At 37.5% G+C, this 17,446-nt stretch overlaps 1 protein-coding gene across 1 annotated transcript; it reads left to right on the plus strand.

Moving 5' to 3' along the window:
- The first annotated feature begins 7,656 nt into the window (after positions 1–7,656).
- On the plus strand, positions 7,657–16,082 carry LOC145682712 (uncharacterized). The gene is made up of 3 exons (XM_081754100.1): positions 7,657–8,341; positions 9,089–10,177; positions 16,059–16,082. Exons 2-3 carry the CDS (start codon positions 9,149–9,151, stop codon positions 16,080–16,082), a joined length of 1,053 nt encoding a protein of 350 aa, XP_081610226.1. The 5' UTR covers positions 7,657–8,341; positions 9,089–9,148.
- The last annotated feature ends 1,364 nt before the right edge of the window (positions 16,083–17,446 follow it).

A 17,446-nucleotide genomic window follows, 5' to 3' on the forward strand; every position in this document is an offset into this window, starting at 1 on the left:
GCCAGTGACTAGAAGTATGAGGAACGGTCAAAACAGTAAGTAATGATTGGAGTTCTAGTACCTATTATTAGGTACTAAAGTAGTGTTTACATTATTCGATTAAACAGTACCAATGAATCTTTTTTTTTTTTTAAGTCTAGAGACTGTAGAACACGTTACGTATGGTCTCACGCCTTTCTGTTTCGAGATATAGGAGATGATGACGTTATAACTTTAAAAAAATATTTTTTGTTAGGCCTATTTTTGTTATTTTCTGGCGGGCTTACTTCTGCACCTAGAAGATTGAAATTTTTCACAAACATGCAGTCAACCGAGTAGTATTTATCAGATTTTTTTTTTTCACAGGGGAAGGTCCAGAGGGGCAAAAAGTTTTAGAAAAGGATATTTTAACCCAAAATAAAATCCTTTTCTTCGTGATTTTCCCGCCTCAGATACATGATGGAGATATGTGAATGGTACCGTTTGAAAGGCAGTTGTTGTATTCTGAAGAGAATGAAGTATGAACCATGGTCATAGGATAAATACGGATGTCTTAGGATTTTTTTTTTTTTTTTTTTTTTTTTACCTGAGATTTGGGTCTTTTCCAGTAATCTCGGGCATTGTGGGGATTATTGATAAATATTTTTCTCGTCCTTATTATTCAAGATAGACGCTTGAAATTTTGGACACACATTTAGTACACCACTTAGTATTTTTCAGTTGATTTTCAGGTCTCTGCGTTAACACCGGGGAGTGTAGAGGGGCTCAAAATTTGAAAAGCAATTATTTTCAGAGAAAAATCCCGATCTCTCTCAAAATTTCCCTCCTCAGGGATATGATAGGGAAATGTGAATGGTATCATTCGAAAGATTGCTCTAGTGTGAAAAAATTAGCGGTGGTTCAGTGGTAGAGCGTTCACCTCCGGTGCTTGGGGTCCCTGGTTCGATCCCAGCTCGCGCCGTGTGGACTTTATGGTGGACAAACACCGTGCTCGTGGGTTTCCTCGGGGTTCTCCCGTTTCCTTGCACTTTCTTCATTTCGCTCATCTCTCATCATCACCGTCTCCTTTAGCCTAACCGGCATAACCATGGGACGTAAAACTTTTTGCCCCTCTTTCATTTCTTTCATTTCTTTCTATCCAATTTCTACTGTATTCCTAGCTCTGCGATATCCATCTTAATAATGTCCTCCCATTTGCGCCTAGGTCTTCCTAATGGTCACTTTCCAATTGGACTTCCAGTTAAATCTTTGAGAACATTCCTATTTTCTTCCATTATGGCTACATGACCTGAATCTAGATTTGATGACATTGTTAAGGTCTTTAAAATGTTTGGTAAACGATATAAATTATGTAGTTCCTCGTTATTGCAAATAAACAGTAGCAATAATAATAAAAAATGAACGAAATGAAACTTCAGCAACAATCAGCAACAATGCTCAATACTAGACAGCATGGGCGTCTTTGGCTGGGGGACAGGCGGACGCGTCTCCCCAATATTTTGAAATTCGAAATATTCAATATTTTATTTTAATTGATCAGAATCATTACTTTATCAGCAACAATGCTCAATACTAGACAGAGTCATTACTTTATCAGCAACAATGCTCAATACTAGACAGAATCATTACTTTATCAGCAACAATGCTCAATACTAGACAGAGTCATTACTTTATCAGCAACAATGCTCAATACTAGACAGAATCATTACTTTATCAGCAACAATGCTCAATACTAGACAGAGTCATTACTTTATCAGCAACAATGCTCAATACTAGACAGAATCATTACTTTATCAGCAACAATGCTCAATACTAGACAGAGTCATTACTTTATCAGCAACAATGCTCAATACTAGACAGAATCATTACTTTATCAGCAACAATGCTCAATACTAGACAGAATCATTACTTTATCAGCAACAATGCTCAATACTAGACAGAATCATTACTTTATCAGCAACAATGCTCAATACAAGACAGAATCATTGCTTTATCAGCAACAATGCTCAATACTAGACAGAGTCATTACTTTATCAGCAACAATGCTCAATACTAGACAGAGTCATTACTTTATCAGCAACAATGCTCAATACTAGACAGAATCATTACTTTATCAGCAACAATGCTCAATACTAGACAGAGTCATTACTTTATCAGCAACAATGCTCAATACTAGACAGAATCATTACTTTATCAGCAACAATGCTCAATACTAGACAGAATCATTACTTTATCAGCAACAATGCTCAATACTAGACAGAATCATTACTTTATCAGCAACAATGCTCAATACAAGACAGAATCATTGCTTTATCAGCAACAATGCTCAATACTAGACAGAGTCATTACTTTATCAGCAACAATGCTCAATACTAGATAGAATCATTACTTTATCAGCAACAATGCTCAATACTAGACAGAATCATTACTTTATCAGCAACAATGCTCAATACTAGACAGAGTCATTACTTTATCAGCAACAATGGTCAATACTAGACAGAATCATTACTTTATCAGCAACAATGCTCAATACTAGACAGAGTCATTACTTTATCAGCAACAATGCTCAATACAAGACAGAATCATTGCTTTATCAGCAACAATGCTCAATACTAGACAGAGTCATTACTTTATCAGCAACAATGCTCAATACTAGACAGCATGGGCGTCTTTGGCTGGGGGACAGGCGGACGCGTCTCCCCAATATTTTGAAATACGAAATATTCAATATTTTATTTTAATTTTATTTATTTACTAACAACAGAATAACATTTAAATAATAATAATTATATTCATTTGAAATATAATATTATAAACGATTATAACAGAACTTTTAAAAAATGAAGTGACATAATCTAAAATTCCGCTGAGATACTAGCAGTTAGATCATTTCCTTTGATGTCCGCCCCCCCAAATTTTACATGCCAGAGAAGCCAATGCTAGACAGTCATTACTTTATCAGCAAGAATGCTCAATACTAGACAGAGTCATTACTATATCAGCAACAATGCTCAATACCAGACAGAGTCATTACTTTATCAGCAACAATGCTCAATACTAGACAGAGTCATTACTTTATCAGCAACAATGCTCAATACTAGACAGAGTCATTACTTTATCAGCAACAATGCTCAATACTAGACAGAGTCATTACTTTATCAGCAACAATGTTCAATACTAGACAGAGTCATTACTATATCAGCAACAATGCTCAATACTAGACAGAATCATTACTTTATCAGCAACAATGCTCAATACTAGACAGAATCATTACTATATCAGCAACAATGCTCAATACTAGACAGAGTCATTACTTTATCAGCAACAATGCTCAATACTAGACAGAATCATTACTTTATCAGCAACAATGCTCAATACTAGAGAGAATCATTACTTTATCAGCAACAATGCTCAATACTAGACAGAATCATTACTTTATCAGCAACAATGCTCAATACTAGACAGAGTCATTACTTTATCAGCAACAATGCTCAATACTAGACAGAGTCATTACTTTATCAGCAACAATGCTCAATACTAGACAGAGTCATTACTTTATCAGCAACAATGCTCAATACTAGACAGAGTCATTACTTTATCAGCAGCAATGCTCAATACTAGACAGAATTATTACTTTATCAGCAACAATGCTCAATACTAAACAGAGTCATTACTTTATCAGCAACAATGCTCAATACTAGACAGAGTCATTACTTTATCAGCAACAATGCTCAATACTAGACAGAATCATTACTTTATCAGCAACAATGCTCAATACTAGACAGAGTCATTACTTTATCAGCAACAATGCTCAATACTAGACAGAGTCATTACTTCATCAGCAACAATGCTCAATACTAGACAGAATCATTACTTTATCAGCAACAATGCTCAATACTAGACAGAGTCATTACTTTATCAGCAACAATGGTCAATACTAGACAGAATCATTACTTTATCAGCAACAATGCTCAATACTAGACAGAGTCATTACTTTATCAGCAACAATGCTCAATACAAGACAGAATCATTGCTTTATCAGCAACAATGCTCAATACTAGACAGAGTCATTACTTTATCAGCAACAATGCTCAATACTAGACAGCATGGGCGTCTTTGGCTGGGGGACAGGCGGACGCGTCTCCCCAATATTTTGAAATACGAAATATTCAATATTTTATTTTAATTTTATTTATTTACTAACAACAGAATAACATTTAAATAATAATAATTATATTCATTTGAAATATAATATTATAAACGATTATAACAGAACTCTTAAAAAATGAAGTGACATAATCTAAAATTCCGCTGAGATACTAGCAGTTAGATCATTTCCTTTGATGTCCCCCCCCCCAAATTTTACATGCCAGAGAAGCCAATGCTAGACAGTCATTACTTTATCAGCAAGAATGCTCAATACTAGACAGAGTCATTACTATATCAGCAACAATGCTCAATACCAGACAGAGTCATTACTTTATCAGCAACAATGCTCAATACTAGACAGAGTCATTACTTTATCAGCAACAATGCTCAATACTAGACAGAGTCATTACTTTATCAGCAACAATGCTCAATACTAGACAGAGTCATTACTTTATCAGCAACAATGCTCAATACTAGACAGAGTCATTACTTTATCAGCAACAATGTTCAATACTAGACAGAGTCATTACTATATCAGCAACAATGCTCAATACTAGACAGAATCATTACTTTATCAGCAACAATGCTCAATACTAGACAGAATCATTACTATATCAGCAACAATGCTCAATACTAGACAGAGTCATTACTTTATCAGCAACAATGCTCAATACTAGACAGAATCATTACTTTATCAGCAACAATGCTCAATACTAGAGAGAATCATTACTTTATCAGCAACAATGCTCAATACTAGACAGAATCATTACTTTATCAGCAACAATGCTCAATACTAGACAGAGTCATTACTTTATCAGCAACAATGCTCAATACTAGACAGAGTCATTACTTTATCAGCAACAATGCTCAATACTAGACAGAGTCATTACTTTATCAGCAACAATGCTCAATACTAGACAGAGTCATTACTTTATCAGCAGCAATGCTCAATACTAGACAGAATTATTACTTTATCAGCAACAATGCTCAATACTAAACAGAGTCATTACTTTATCAGCAACAATGCTCAATACTAGACAGAGTCATTACTTTATCAGCAACAATGCTCAATACTAGACAGAATCATTACTTTATCAGCAACAATGCTCAATACTAGACAGAGTCATTACTTTATCAGCAACAATGCTCAATACTAGACAGAGTCATTACTTCATCAGCAACAATGCTCAATACTAGACAGAATCATTACTTTATCAGCAACAATGCTCAATACTAGACAGAGTCATTACTTTATCAGCAACAATGCTCAATACTAGACAGAGTCATTACTTTATCAGCAACAATGCTCAATACTAGACAGAGTCATTACTTTATAGCAACTTGAATTATTTTAATTTAGTCCTATATTATCATTAATAAAAGGAAATCAAACAATTGTATCACGATGTCGTCAAATAAAGTGTATCTTTCAGCAAAGTGTTTCGTCATTTAAAAACTGGTTGCTGAGCAGTGCTGTAGGGAACTCGGAAATAAAGGTATCAAATACAGATAATATTCATTGGAGACAGAGATGATATTTTTCTTGCGTTTCAAATGAATTTTGGGGAAATCCACATTATTGGGTAAATGGTCCCTTATTTTACAAGTTTCCTTGTGTCGTCCTTGTGAAAGAGAAACAAGGAAATGTCATGAGTAATAAATATTGCCTTAACGTTTCATCTTCGCCTTAGGCAACACATTTGCTAAAGCTCTTTAGCTTCATAAGCTCAATTACCATAAATTAGTACCCGTTAGTGCATTCTAATGCCACTGCACATGACAAAACGTTAGTAGTATTGGCCCCACTTTGCCTAACTTTTTGGCCCCTGGGTCCCTGCCTCAGGACCCATGGTCCCTGGCCGGGGTCAATGACCTAGGGGTACCTAGGACCACCCCCTAAATTTTGGCAGGGGTACATAGGACCCCCCCAGGACCCATGGTCCCTGGCCCGTGTTAATGACCTAGGGGTACTTAGGACCACCCCTCTAGATTTTGGCAGGGGTACATAGGACCACCCCTTAAATTTTGGAAATTGCCAAATCTAAAAATTGGGTGTGGTAGCCTAGGACCACAGTATGTACCTCTATCAGTATTGGGTGTCTATGTCGTTCCCTTTTATGAGTAAAAAATTGCCAAAAATTCAAATTTCGGGGGTTTTTGACCTAATTTATCCCCTTGGATGAGGTATTATTATCCTATATGGTTATATGGGCATATACAGGGATTCATTACCTTTCATAAGACATGGGTATATTGGTGCACCCCTTGAAATTTTTGGGAGGTGTACCTTGGCCCACCCCTTCAATTTTTGGAAATTGCCCAATTTAAACATTTTGGTACAATAGTATAGAACCCTAGTATGTATTACTGTAAATTTGGGTGGTCCACTTCGTTCCCTTTTTAGGGGTACAAAATTGCCAAAATTTTAGTACAACCACATGTTTGGGTTTTTGGCTCATTTTATTCCCTTGGATGAGGTCCCTTATATGGTTGTATACAGGTGTTTATTTTCTATTGTAAGACATAGGTACATTTGTGCACCCCGGCAGGAGTGCCTTAGCCCACCCCTTAAATTTTGGAAATTGACCAATTTAAACATTTGGTATAATAGTATAAAACCCTATTATAGATCACTATAAATTTCGGTGGTCCACTTCTTTCCCTTTTAGGGGTACAAAATTGTCAAAATTTTAGTACAACCACATGTTTGGGTTTTTGGCTCATTTTATTCCCTTGGATGAGGTCCCTTATATGGGTGTATACAGGTGTTTATTTCCTATTGTAAGACATAGGTACATTTGTGCACCCCGGCAGGAGTGCCTTGGCCCACCCCTTAAATTTTGGAAATTGCCCAATTTAAACATTTGGTATAATAGTATAGAACCCTAATATAGATCACTATAAATTTCGGTGGTCTATCTCGTTTCCTTCCAGGGGTACAAAATTGCCAAAATATAAACGTAAGCAATACGTTGTACCACGTGTTTGGGTTTTGACCTAATTCATTTCCTTGGATGAGATCCTATTACCTTATATGGTTATATGACCATGTATAGGAGTCCATTCCCTATTATGAAACATAAGTACATATGTGCACCCCGGGAATGGTACCTTGGCCCGCCCCTTAAGTTTTTAGAAATTGCCAAATTTAAACATTTGGTATCATAGTACTGGACCCTAATATATATTACTACAAAATTTGGGTGGTCCACCTCGTTCCCTTTTAGGGTGCATTTTGTTCCGCTTTAGGAGTGAACCTTGCAATCGTCCCGAGTTTGATTCTTGGAAATGTTGAGTTTAACGTCCCCGCGAAAACGGTGATAGACCGAAACATGAACTTACTTGACTGAGGATTGAAGCAGTGACCTCATACAGTAGAGACAATCGCTGAGCCATCGTACACGTGTGTTGATTACTATGCAATAGTCCCGAGTTTGATTCTTGGTGTTAGTTTCAGGAAATGTTAACGTTCCCTTGAAACGATGATGAGAAATGAGAAAACATCATAAACTTACTTGCTTGCGGATTGAAGCAGAGACCTCACACATCAGAAAAAAAAACGCTGAGCCACCGTACTCCATTCAGTGCGAGCAGTTTTGCGTATGAAAAGAACATGAACAGATTATGTTACATTACTACACATTTCTGCTTGTTGTTACGCATAGAAGCTTGTTATTGTGAAATTGCAGAATCTGCTTTTACTACATCAGCATTTTTTCTCAGCTGACGGACTTTTAAAGCTCAACTTTACATTTATGTCAAAGACAGTTTCGTAACATATCGATGAATGTTACATTTTTTCAATCAAGTTTAAGGAAAATGAATCACATTTTAGATGTGGTAATTTGAATGTCGTAAGAAACAAACGAGTCAACGGTATGATGTCATGATCAAAAAATTGCGATACTAGATGTCGTAACGATTGATGTGTAAGGAGAAAAAACATGAATAATGTCACAACCAATCAGATTGCTTCTTACATCACGTTTCGGTTCATGATGAAAGCTGTGTTTTCATTGGTTCTCCGTGATGTCATTGATTCATTTTCCTCGTTTCTGATTGGCTGATAGTGTTGTCACTTTATAGTTGAACCGTTTCAGACCTAAATAAAATTCTTAATTTCATTTTCAAATCCTACTTCCACGAAGATCGTGAATGAACGTAGGTGTACCTCTAGTGACAGCGTGACTTTACTCCGTTCCTTGAATTTGAGGTAAGTATCAACCGCGTTTTCTTAACATCAATGGAGTGTTTTTTTGCATGAGGATAACATTGTTATCACTGTTTTTATTTTAACATGAAATATTTAGCAAATGGAAGAATAACTTGACCGGGGATCGAATTAGGAATCCCGCACATTAGAAGTAGGCGCGAGAAAATTGTTGATTTTGGTTTAGCGTCCCTTCAGTAGTGGGGTGCTAGGAATACAGCTTAATGTTGAATTTGAGCGCATACTGGGTGTTGAACCCGGGCCAGAGTTGCGTAACGCTAACCACTTAGCTCAGTTTCTGAAAGTAAACAAAGAAACTACGCACGAATTTGTTCCCTACAACGTGAGACGTGGACTTGCAGTTTAATGTGGGATCTGATCTCCCGCCGAGAAACGAATTCGAGTCTTTCTTGCCTTAGCTCGAGAAAAGCAAGCGCATGAGATTTTGTTTTCGTTTCATGTTCGTCATATGTTTTAAAGTTCAGTGTCAGAGGAAAAATGCTTACTACAATGATTCTTTCAGCACAGTTAGAAAAACAATTTCATTCATTCTTTTTTATCACTACAGAAACTTAGGTCATTTACATGTTGGTCCCGGGTTTGATTTCCAGTATGACGACAATAAAAATTTTAACAGTAAAACTATTTGAGATATGATAATTCTTTTAGGATTAATCGTGTAGTCATTTTGATAACGTAGTGATCTCTGAATTCATTTTTAATTCGTGCTTTTTTTCTCTCTCGTTTTAGATATTTGTTTTCTTTGCCTATTCCTTTTTTGCTTACCTTACCTTTTTTCCCTATTTGAATATGGCTACTTCTGGCTTTACTGTCTTGCGAGAAATCAATAGACATTATCGGCGTTTTAATCTTGAAGGACGAATGCTGGAAATTCAAATTAATGCTCCGACCAGTGGCACCGATATTGTGGAGTGGGTTCAGGCCTCCTTTCAACAGATGTTGGATTACTTATTGGAAAACGTCGACGAATCATCGATGGTTGGATTATCGATTTTATCCCACGATGAGAAGAACAAGCCATTTTATTTATCTTTCCGGCATGCAAGTAATTTGACACTGGAGACTTTATGGGCTTCCTTTGATCGCATCCTTCAAAGTAACGATAGTTTTCTCATGAACGAACCGTTCATTGTCCATTTTCATCATGTGGATGTGCCCCGTGGATTTGGAAGAATGCGTCGAGGTCTTTTATCAAACGACGAATTATTAAAGTGCAAGAAAGGCATTCTACGAGTAAAAAACACCGACAAGAAATGTTTAGCGTATGCAATTGTGATTGCTATTGGCCTAAAGAAATATAAGGATACGAACAAGAAACTGTACAGACAATATCACAACCAGAGCAAGTGTGTTGTTATTCCAGCCGTACATGAACTTTTGTCCAGATCATCAGTGAATTTAGATCATGGGGGATCCGTGGAAGAATTACGACAATTGCAACGCTACTTGACAAATTATAAACTTACCGTATACACCAGCTTTTCCGGAGAAGATATTCTGTATGAAGGACCGGGTGGCGAAGACAAGATTCCAATCAATTTAATGTGCATCAATTCACATTATGACATCATCACGTCATTAACAGCCGTTTTTTCTACTAAGTACTATTGTGCTGCATGCCACAAAAAATATGATCATCTTAATAGACACGTCAAGAACTGTTCGGCCATGTGCGAGAAATGTTTGCAGAAACCGCCATGCAGTAAGACCAATACGGAGAAGCAGTGCCTAGAATGCAATCGTGAATTTTATGGTGAAACATGTTATACAAATCATCTAACTGTACCATATCATAAAAGCCAGCCAATATGCAAGATGGTGAAACAGTGTGCCAAATGTCTACGCATTTATTCGTTTGTCCATACAGGGGAAAGAAAACATGATTGTACAGATTATTTTTGTAATGTGTGCCGTAAACACGTTACGTCTACCCACCAATGCTACATGAAGCCTGATACGACTCAATTAAAACCTGGAGTTCCATCAGTGTTACATGCCAAGAAAGCTATGATTGTCTTCTATGATATCGAAGCCACACAGGATACTTTCTTCGATGAAGACACGTTCATTCATAAGCCCAATTTACTGGTGGCCCAACAAGTATGTTACAACTGTGTTCAAGATGAAGATATACATCATCCGTGTGAAGTTTGTGGACAGCGAGAACATATTTTTCAAGATGATCCGATCAATGCCTTTCTTGCGTATTTACGTCAACCACGACCCAACATCAAACTTATTGTATCTTTGGCACATAACTGTAAGGGATATGATGGTCATTTTATTCTTAAATCTTTAGTGGAAGAACATGAATTGAAACCTACTTTGATCTTGAACGGAGCAAAAATTTTAAGCATGAAAGTGAATCACTTATCGTTTATTGACTCCTTAAATTTCATGCCAATGGCTTTAAGTAAATTATCCAAGGCATTTCATTTACCAGCGACCAAAGGATATTTTCCACACTTTTTAAATACTGCTGCAAATCAAACGTATGTGGGAAAATTACCGGACATCCATTATTATGGTGCAGATGAAATGAAAGTGGATGAACGAGAAAAATTCATGACATGGTATAACGAACACCAGAACGATACGTTTATTTTCCAAAAAGAATTGGTGAACTATTGTATCCAGGACGTCAACGTACTTCGATTGGCTTGTATATCTTTCATGACCACTTTTGAACAAGAAACTCACGTCAATCCTTTCCTGGAGGCTATCACTTTGGCGAGTGCGTGCAATTTAGTATTTCGACGAAATTTCTTAAAACCTAATACTATTAGCATTCTCCCTGCACGTGGATACCGTCACAGAAACAATCAGTCACGGATTGCTTTGCAGTGGCTTGCCTACATGGAGGAAAAAGAGGGTCATTCAATTCAACATGCTGCGAGAGGAAAAGAAGTTTATGTTGCTGGTTTTCATCTGGACGGTTACTACAAAGATCCTGACACTAAAGAGAAACACGTGTATGAATTTGAAGGGTGCAGATTCCACGGCTGTCCTCTATGTGTCCCTACAGGCCGTGATCAACCCATTTATGAGAACTCCGAAGAAACAATGAACTATCGCTACGAGAGAACACAGCGTAAAATGAAGTTATTACGATCCATGGGATATAAAGTACATGAAATGTGGGAATGTGAATTTCGTCAAGTGTTAAAATCCAATCCAGCATTGGCCTCTTCTTTAAGCACACATCCTTATACTAATAAGACACCATTAAATCCAAGAGACAGCTTCTATGGTGGCCGTGTTAATGCCATTAAATTGTACCACGTCGCAAATGAAAATGAAGGCGAAGAAATAAAATTCTTGGATATCGTCTCCCTGTATCCTTATGTGAATAAATGTGGACGGTATCCAATAGGGCATCCACGAATATATCTACAGGGAGATCCAGAAATGCCCGACATTCAAACTGTCAACGGATTGGTCAAGTTGAAGATTTTGCCTAGCAGAAATGTGTTTCATCCAGTGCTGCCATTTCGCTCAAATAAGAAGTTGTTGTTTCCACTTTGTGCTGCCTGTGCCACAGCATTAAATCAAGATTCTGAATGTACACATTCGGACAGTGAACGAAGTCTAACAGGAACATGGGTGTCCTATGAAATTCAAAAAGCCATTGCACTTGGGTATCAAGTCATTGAAATTTACGAAATTTGGGATTACGACATCACCGTATATGATCCAGAAACCAAGACTGGCGGATTATTCAGCGAATACATTAATACATTTTTGAAATCGAAGCTGGAAGCTTCTGGTTGGCCTGCCAATTGCGTCACCGAAGAAGAAAAGCAGCAGTATATTCAAGTGGTACAACAACGGGAAGGCATAACTTTAGATGCAGCAAATATAATGACAAATTCAGCACGTCGTAGTCTTGCAAAACTCTGTTTGAATGCCTTCTGGGGACGACTCGCTATAAGAGACAATTTCAGCCAAACGACCATCATTAACGACCCCAAAGAACTGTATCAAAAATTAACTGCTCCAGACATAAAAGTCAACCAAATTTTACCTGTTAACGATTCGATGTTATACCTTTATTGGCAGTATGAAGATGATGTTCCAGTACAAAATCACAATGCTAATGTTGTCCTTGGAGCATTTACAACGTGTCAAGCTCGTCTGGAACTCTACAAATATTTAGAACTGCTGCAAGAAAGAGTATTATATTTCGATACAGATTCCGTAATATTCACGCAGCGACCATCACAGCCCACAATAGAACCAGAAGTATTTCTTGGTTCAATGTCAAATGAACTTGAATCAATTGGACCAAAAGCATACATTAAAAAATTCGTGTCTGGTGGCCCAAAACAGTACGCCTTGGAAATCTACAACCCCGACACGAAATCAACCAGTTATGTATGCAAAATTCGTGGATTCACACTCAATTATACTGCAAGTCAAAAGTTAAATTTTAACAGTCTGGAGCAAATGATCATAAATCAATCGAGTGAAAAAATCTCCATTAGCACGCCGCACAAAATTTACAGAACCCACGATAATCATCTTGTCACAAAACCTGAAGAAAAGAAGTACAGTTTCAACTATAAAAAACGCCGATTAATACCAGACACATACGAGACATTGCCCTATGGGTATAAAAAAGCCAGAACAGAATAACAGCCATATTTTTCCCTAATCCCACCAACATCACCTCCCAAAGACGGGGCAAAGAATCAACGCAACCCGGGACATGCTTCAACGAGGCCACAGCGGAAACAAAACTCAGATGACATCACCTTGCAGAAACCCGTGGAGAAAAAAAAAGGAATTCAGGTACGTCACATTTGCGTTTCTTTTCTCACCTCACTCTCTCTTGATCAGTTAGTTCGATGTTAATAATCTGTTTTTCTTCTTTCACAGGAAACAAAATAAATATTACCATGTATATTCATATGTTTTATTTTCTCTTTACAGAATTTGTACCCGTCACGGACACGTCTTCCTTTGAAGAAAAAAGAAATTCTGTATTCATTTTCACATGCTAAAAATAAATGTACAAAAACATGATTCTGTGTTTTTATTTCACATCCTAAAATCAAATTCTTTTTCCTGTACTGCGATTTCAATTTCTTTTTCTGAATCAGTTTACCGGTAAAATAAATCAATGTTTTACGAAAAAAAAAAATCAAACTAAATTTTTGTTTCAGAAAATTTTTAGTGTACGAAAAAAAAAACTGATTCAGAAAATTTTTGTGTACGAAAAAAAAATGTTTTCAGAAAAATTTTTTGTGTACGAAAACAAAATTCTGTTTCAGAAATTTTTTGTGTGTACAAAACAAAAACTGTTTCAGAAAAATTTTTATGTACAAACAAAATTCTGTTTCAGAAAAATTTTTATGTACAAACAAAATTCTGTTTCAGAAAAATTTTTGTGTGCAAAACAAAAATCAGTTTTCGTCACGGAACTGCTCCGACTAAATGAATCGATTCATTCTGATAGTGTTGGCAACACTACAAAATTTCGGTAAGTATCGCTCAGACCCTGAGTTACAGCGAACACAACTAGATTCGAACCAGCAAAATTACATCTCTGATTCATCTCTAAATACAGCCAACTAAACAATAAGATTATGTGTATACGTCAATGCTAGCACTGAGTCAACAAGGTTTTCTTCAAGGTCAAAGTTGCACACGAAGTAAAAAGATGACAACGCAGATCTTCTATCTTTCTATATGAAACATAAACCTAGTATAAACTGCTCGCACTGAAATGTGTAATGTAACATAATCTGCTCGTCTTCTTTTCATACGCGAAACTGTTCGCACTGAATGGAGTACGGCGGCTCAGAGCTTCAATCCACAACGAAGTAAGTTCATGTTTCCTCCTATCATTTTTTCATCATCGTTTCAAGGGGACGTTAAACTCAACATTTCTTAAAACTAACACAAAAAATCGAACTCGGGACCATGACATAGTAATCAACAAACTCAACTTCTCAATCGAGTATGGTGACTCAGCTCTTATTTCTGATGTGTGAGATCTCTGCTTCAATCCGCAAGCAAGTAAGTTTATGATGTTTTCTCATTTCTCATCATCGTTTCAAGGGAACGTTAACATTTCCTGAAACTAACACCAAGAATCAAACTCGGGACTATTGCATAGTAATCAACACACGTGTACGATGGCTCAGCGATTGTCTCTACTGTATGAGGTCACTGCTTCAATCCTCAGTCAAGTAAGTTCATGTTTCGGTCTATCACCGTTTTCGCGGGGACGTTAAACTCAACATTTCCAAGAATCAAACTCGGGACGATTGCAAGGTTCACTCCTAAAGCGGAACAAAATGCACCCTAAAAGGGAACGAGGTGGACCACCCAAATTTTGTAGTAATATATATTAGGGTCCAGTACTATGATACCAAATGTTTAAATTTGGCAATTTCTAAAAACTTAAGGGGCGGGCCAAGGTACCATTCCCGGGGTGCACATATGTACTTATGTTTCATAATAGGGAATGGACTCCTATACATGGTCATATAACCATATAAGGTAATAGGATCTCATCCAAGGAAATGAATTAGGTCAAAACCCAAACACGTGGTACAACGTATTGCTTACGTTTATATTTTGGCAATTTTGTACCCCTGGAAGGAAACGAGATAGACCACCGAAATTTATAGTGATCTATATTAGGGTTCTATACTATTATACCAAATGTTTAAATTGGGCAATTTCCAAAATTTAAGGGGTGGGCCAAGGCACTCCTGCCGGGGTGCACAAATGTACCTATGTCTTACAATAGGAAATAAACACCTGTATACACCCATATAAGGGACCTCATCCAAGGGAATAAAATGAGCCAAAAACCCAAACATGTGGTTGTACTAAAATTTTGGCAATTTTGTACCCCTAAAAAGGGAACGAAGTGGACCACCCAAATTTACAGTAATACATACTAGGGTTCTATACTATTGTACCAAAATGTTTAAATTGGGCAATTTCCAAAAATTGAAGGGGTGGGCCAAGGTACACCTCCCAAAAATTTCAAGGGGTGCACCAATATACCCATGTCTTATGAAAGGTAATGAATCCCTGTATATGCCCATATAACCATATAGGATAATAATACCTCATCCAAGGGGATAAATTAGGTCAAAAACCCCCGAAATTTGAATTTTTGGCAATTTTTTACTCATAAAAGGGAACGACATAGACACCCAATACTGATAGAGGTACATACTGTGGTCCTAGGCTACCACACCCAATTTTTAGATTTGGCAATTTCCAAAATTTAAGGGGTGGTCCTATGTACCCCTGCCAAAATCTAGAGGGGTGGTCCTAAGTACCCCTAGGTCATTGACACGGGCCAGGGACCATGGGTCCTGGGGGGGGTCCTATGTACCCCTGCCAAAATTTAGGGGGTGGTCCTAGGTACCCCTAGGTCATTGACCCCGGCCAGGGACCATGGGTCCTGAGGCAGGGACCCAGGGGCCAAAAAGTTAGGCAAAGTGGGGCCAATACTACTACGTTTTCTTCTCAAATTTATATATACGAGTTTGGAAGGTACCATTTAATTTCTGATTAGCGAATCAAATTATCTTATTTGTTTCATATTTAAAAATAAGATGAACGGAGAAAAAACTACGTAGAAATCAGTGGCGGATCTAAAAGGTGAAAAGTGGGGGAACCACCCAGAACCCAGATTATGATAGGTATATCATGACTTTACAATTTTTTATAGGTCCTGCAGAAGCTTCCAATTTAACTCTCTCCCGCTGGATATTATGGCCAGGTTCAGTGGCGTATTTAGGGGGGGGCTTCCGGGCTTAAGCCCCCCTCCCCGAAATCTTACTTACTATAGTAAAGTATATGAAATATCTTGCAGAATTTTCACATTTTCAGGCAAAGTCCCCCACCCCCCGAAAGTTAGCAAAGCCCTCCCCGAAACAAAATCGTAAATACGCCACTGGCCAGGTTGGACGTTGACATTCTGGACCTCAAATATTGTTTTACGCATTGCATAACAGAAAAACTGCTACTGAAAACGATATCTAATGTTTCAAAAACTTTCCAATAAAGAATGAAAGGCAGAGCTTACTATAAGCTTTCAAAAATAAATAAATATTACTTTCAGTTACTTTTGTCACTCATAAAACTGGGGGCCTAGGCCCCTGCAGTACCATGCCGTGGAAAATCATCGCCCGGGGCGAGAGTATACGCCGGCGCCTCCGTACATACATATGAGTGAGGTCGTCAAGCCAGCTACGAAGCGGCACCATGGTTGGCGCGAAGCGTAAGAAAATTTTCAAAAATAAACCCTGCTTTTCCTTGATTTTGAGCACCTTTTATTACTTTTTTCCTTCCACTTTGTGCACATGCATTTCCCCCCTAATTTTGCACCCCCTCACTTCAGCGCTCCGGGCCGTATCTCCGCTTGCCCTCCTCACGGCACGGCACTGGGCCCCTGGCTAGATCCACCACTGGTGGAAATACGTTTTTTTGATATTGTAGATCCGACTTCAAATCTCGATAGGCAGGGTCGTACGCAGGAGATCAACGTTGAAACACCAAAATGTTTATTTTTAGCAAAGAGGTAGGTCTACAGGTGACGCATTACGATCTTTACCGATTCCCTCCGAACGAAAACCGAAGTGTTTCGAGGCAACCTGTTCTCTAGTAACCTTGTATTTCTACCACTTTCAGCTTTAGTTGAGTAATCTGGGTGGATACAATGTCCTTTCTTAAGACGTGAGATCGATTCCAAAACACGATTGTCTTTATCTTTTATAGTTTTGTTTTATGGTTTTGTTATCAACGTTGAAACCGGAAAGGATAATTTCTACCACTTCCGATTTAGTAGAGTAATAAGGTGAGGAATGTATCGTCTCTTAAGATTGCCTGGATTAAAAAAAAAAAAAAACTCTTGTCTCTATCTATTATAGTTTTGTTCTATAGCTATCAACGTTCAAACCGAAAAAAAAAAACACTTTCGCTTTCAATAGAGGGTTAATTGAAAGAATGGAACCTATTCCCGGGACGCTGAATCTATTCAACAAAATCAGCTTCTCAATATCTCGTATCATTTTTGCTCTATTAAAATAAATATTGAAACTGGAAGTACTAGTAAAT

This window comes from Thermobia domestica, chromosome 4, assembly GCF_964235325.1.
Source record: "Thermobia domestica chromosome 4, izTheDome1.hap1.1, whole genome shotgun sequence".
Taxonomy (NCBI): Eukaryota; Metazoa; Arthropoda; class Insecta; order Zygentoma; family Lepismatidae; genus Thermobia; species Thermobia domestica.

Excerpts from the sequence above, each read along its gene's own strand:
- LOC145682712 (XM_081754100.1), top strand. The coding sequence starts at position 9,149 with ATGGCTACTTCTGGCTTTACTGTCTTGCGAGAAATCAATAGACATTAT. Across the intron at positions 10,178-16,058 it reads GCCAGCCAATATGCAAGATG|GTCCTGCAGAAGCTTCCAAT; the intron begins GTGAAACAGTGT and ends AATTTTTTATAG.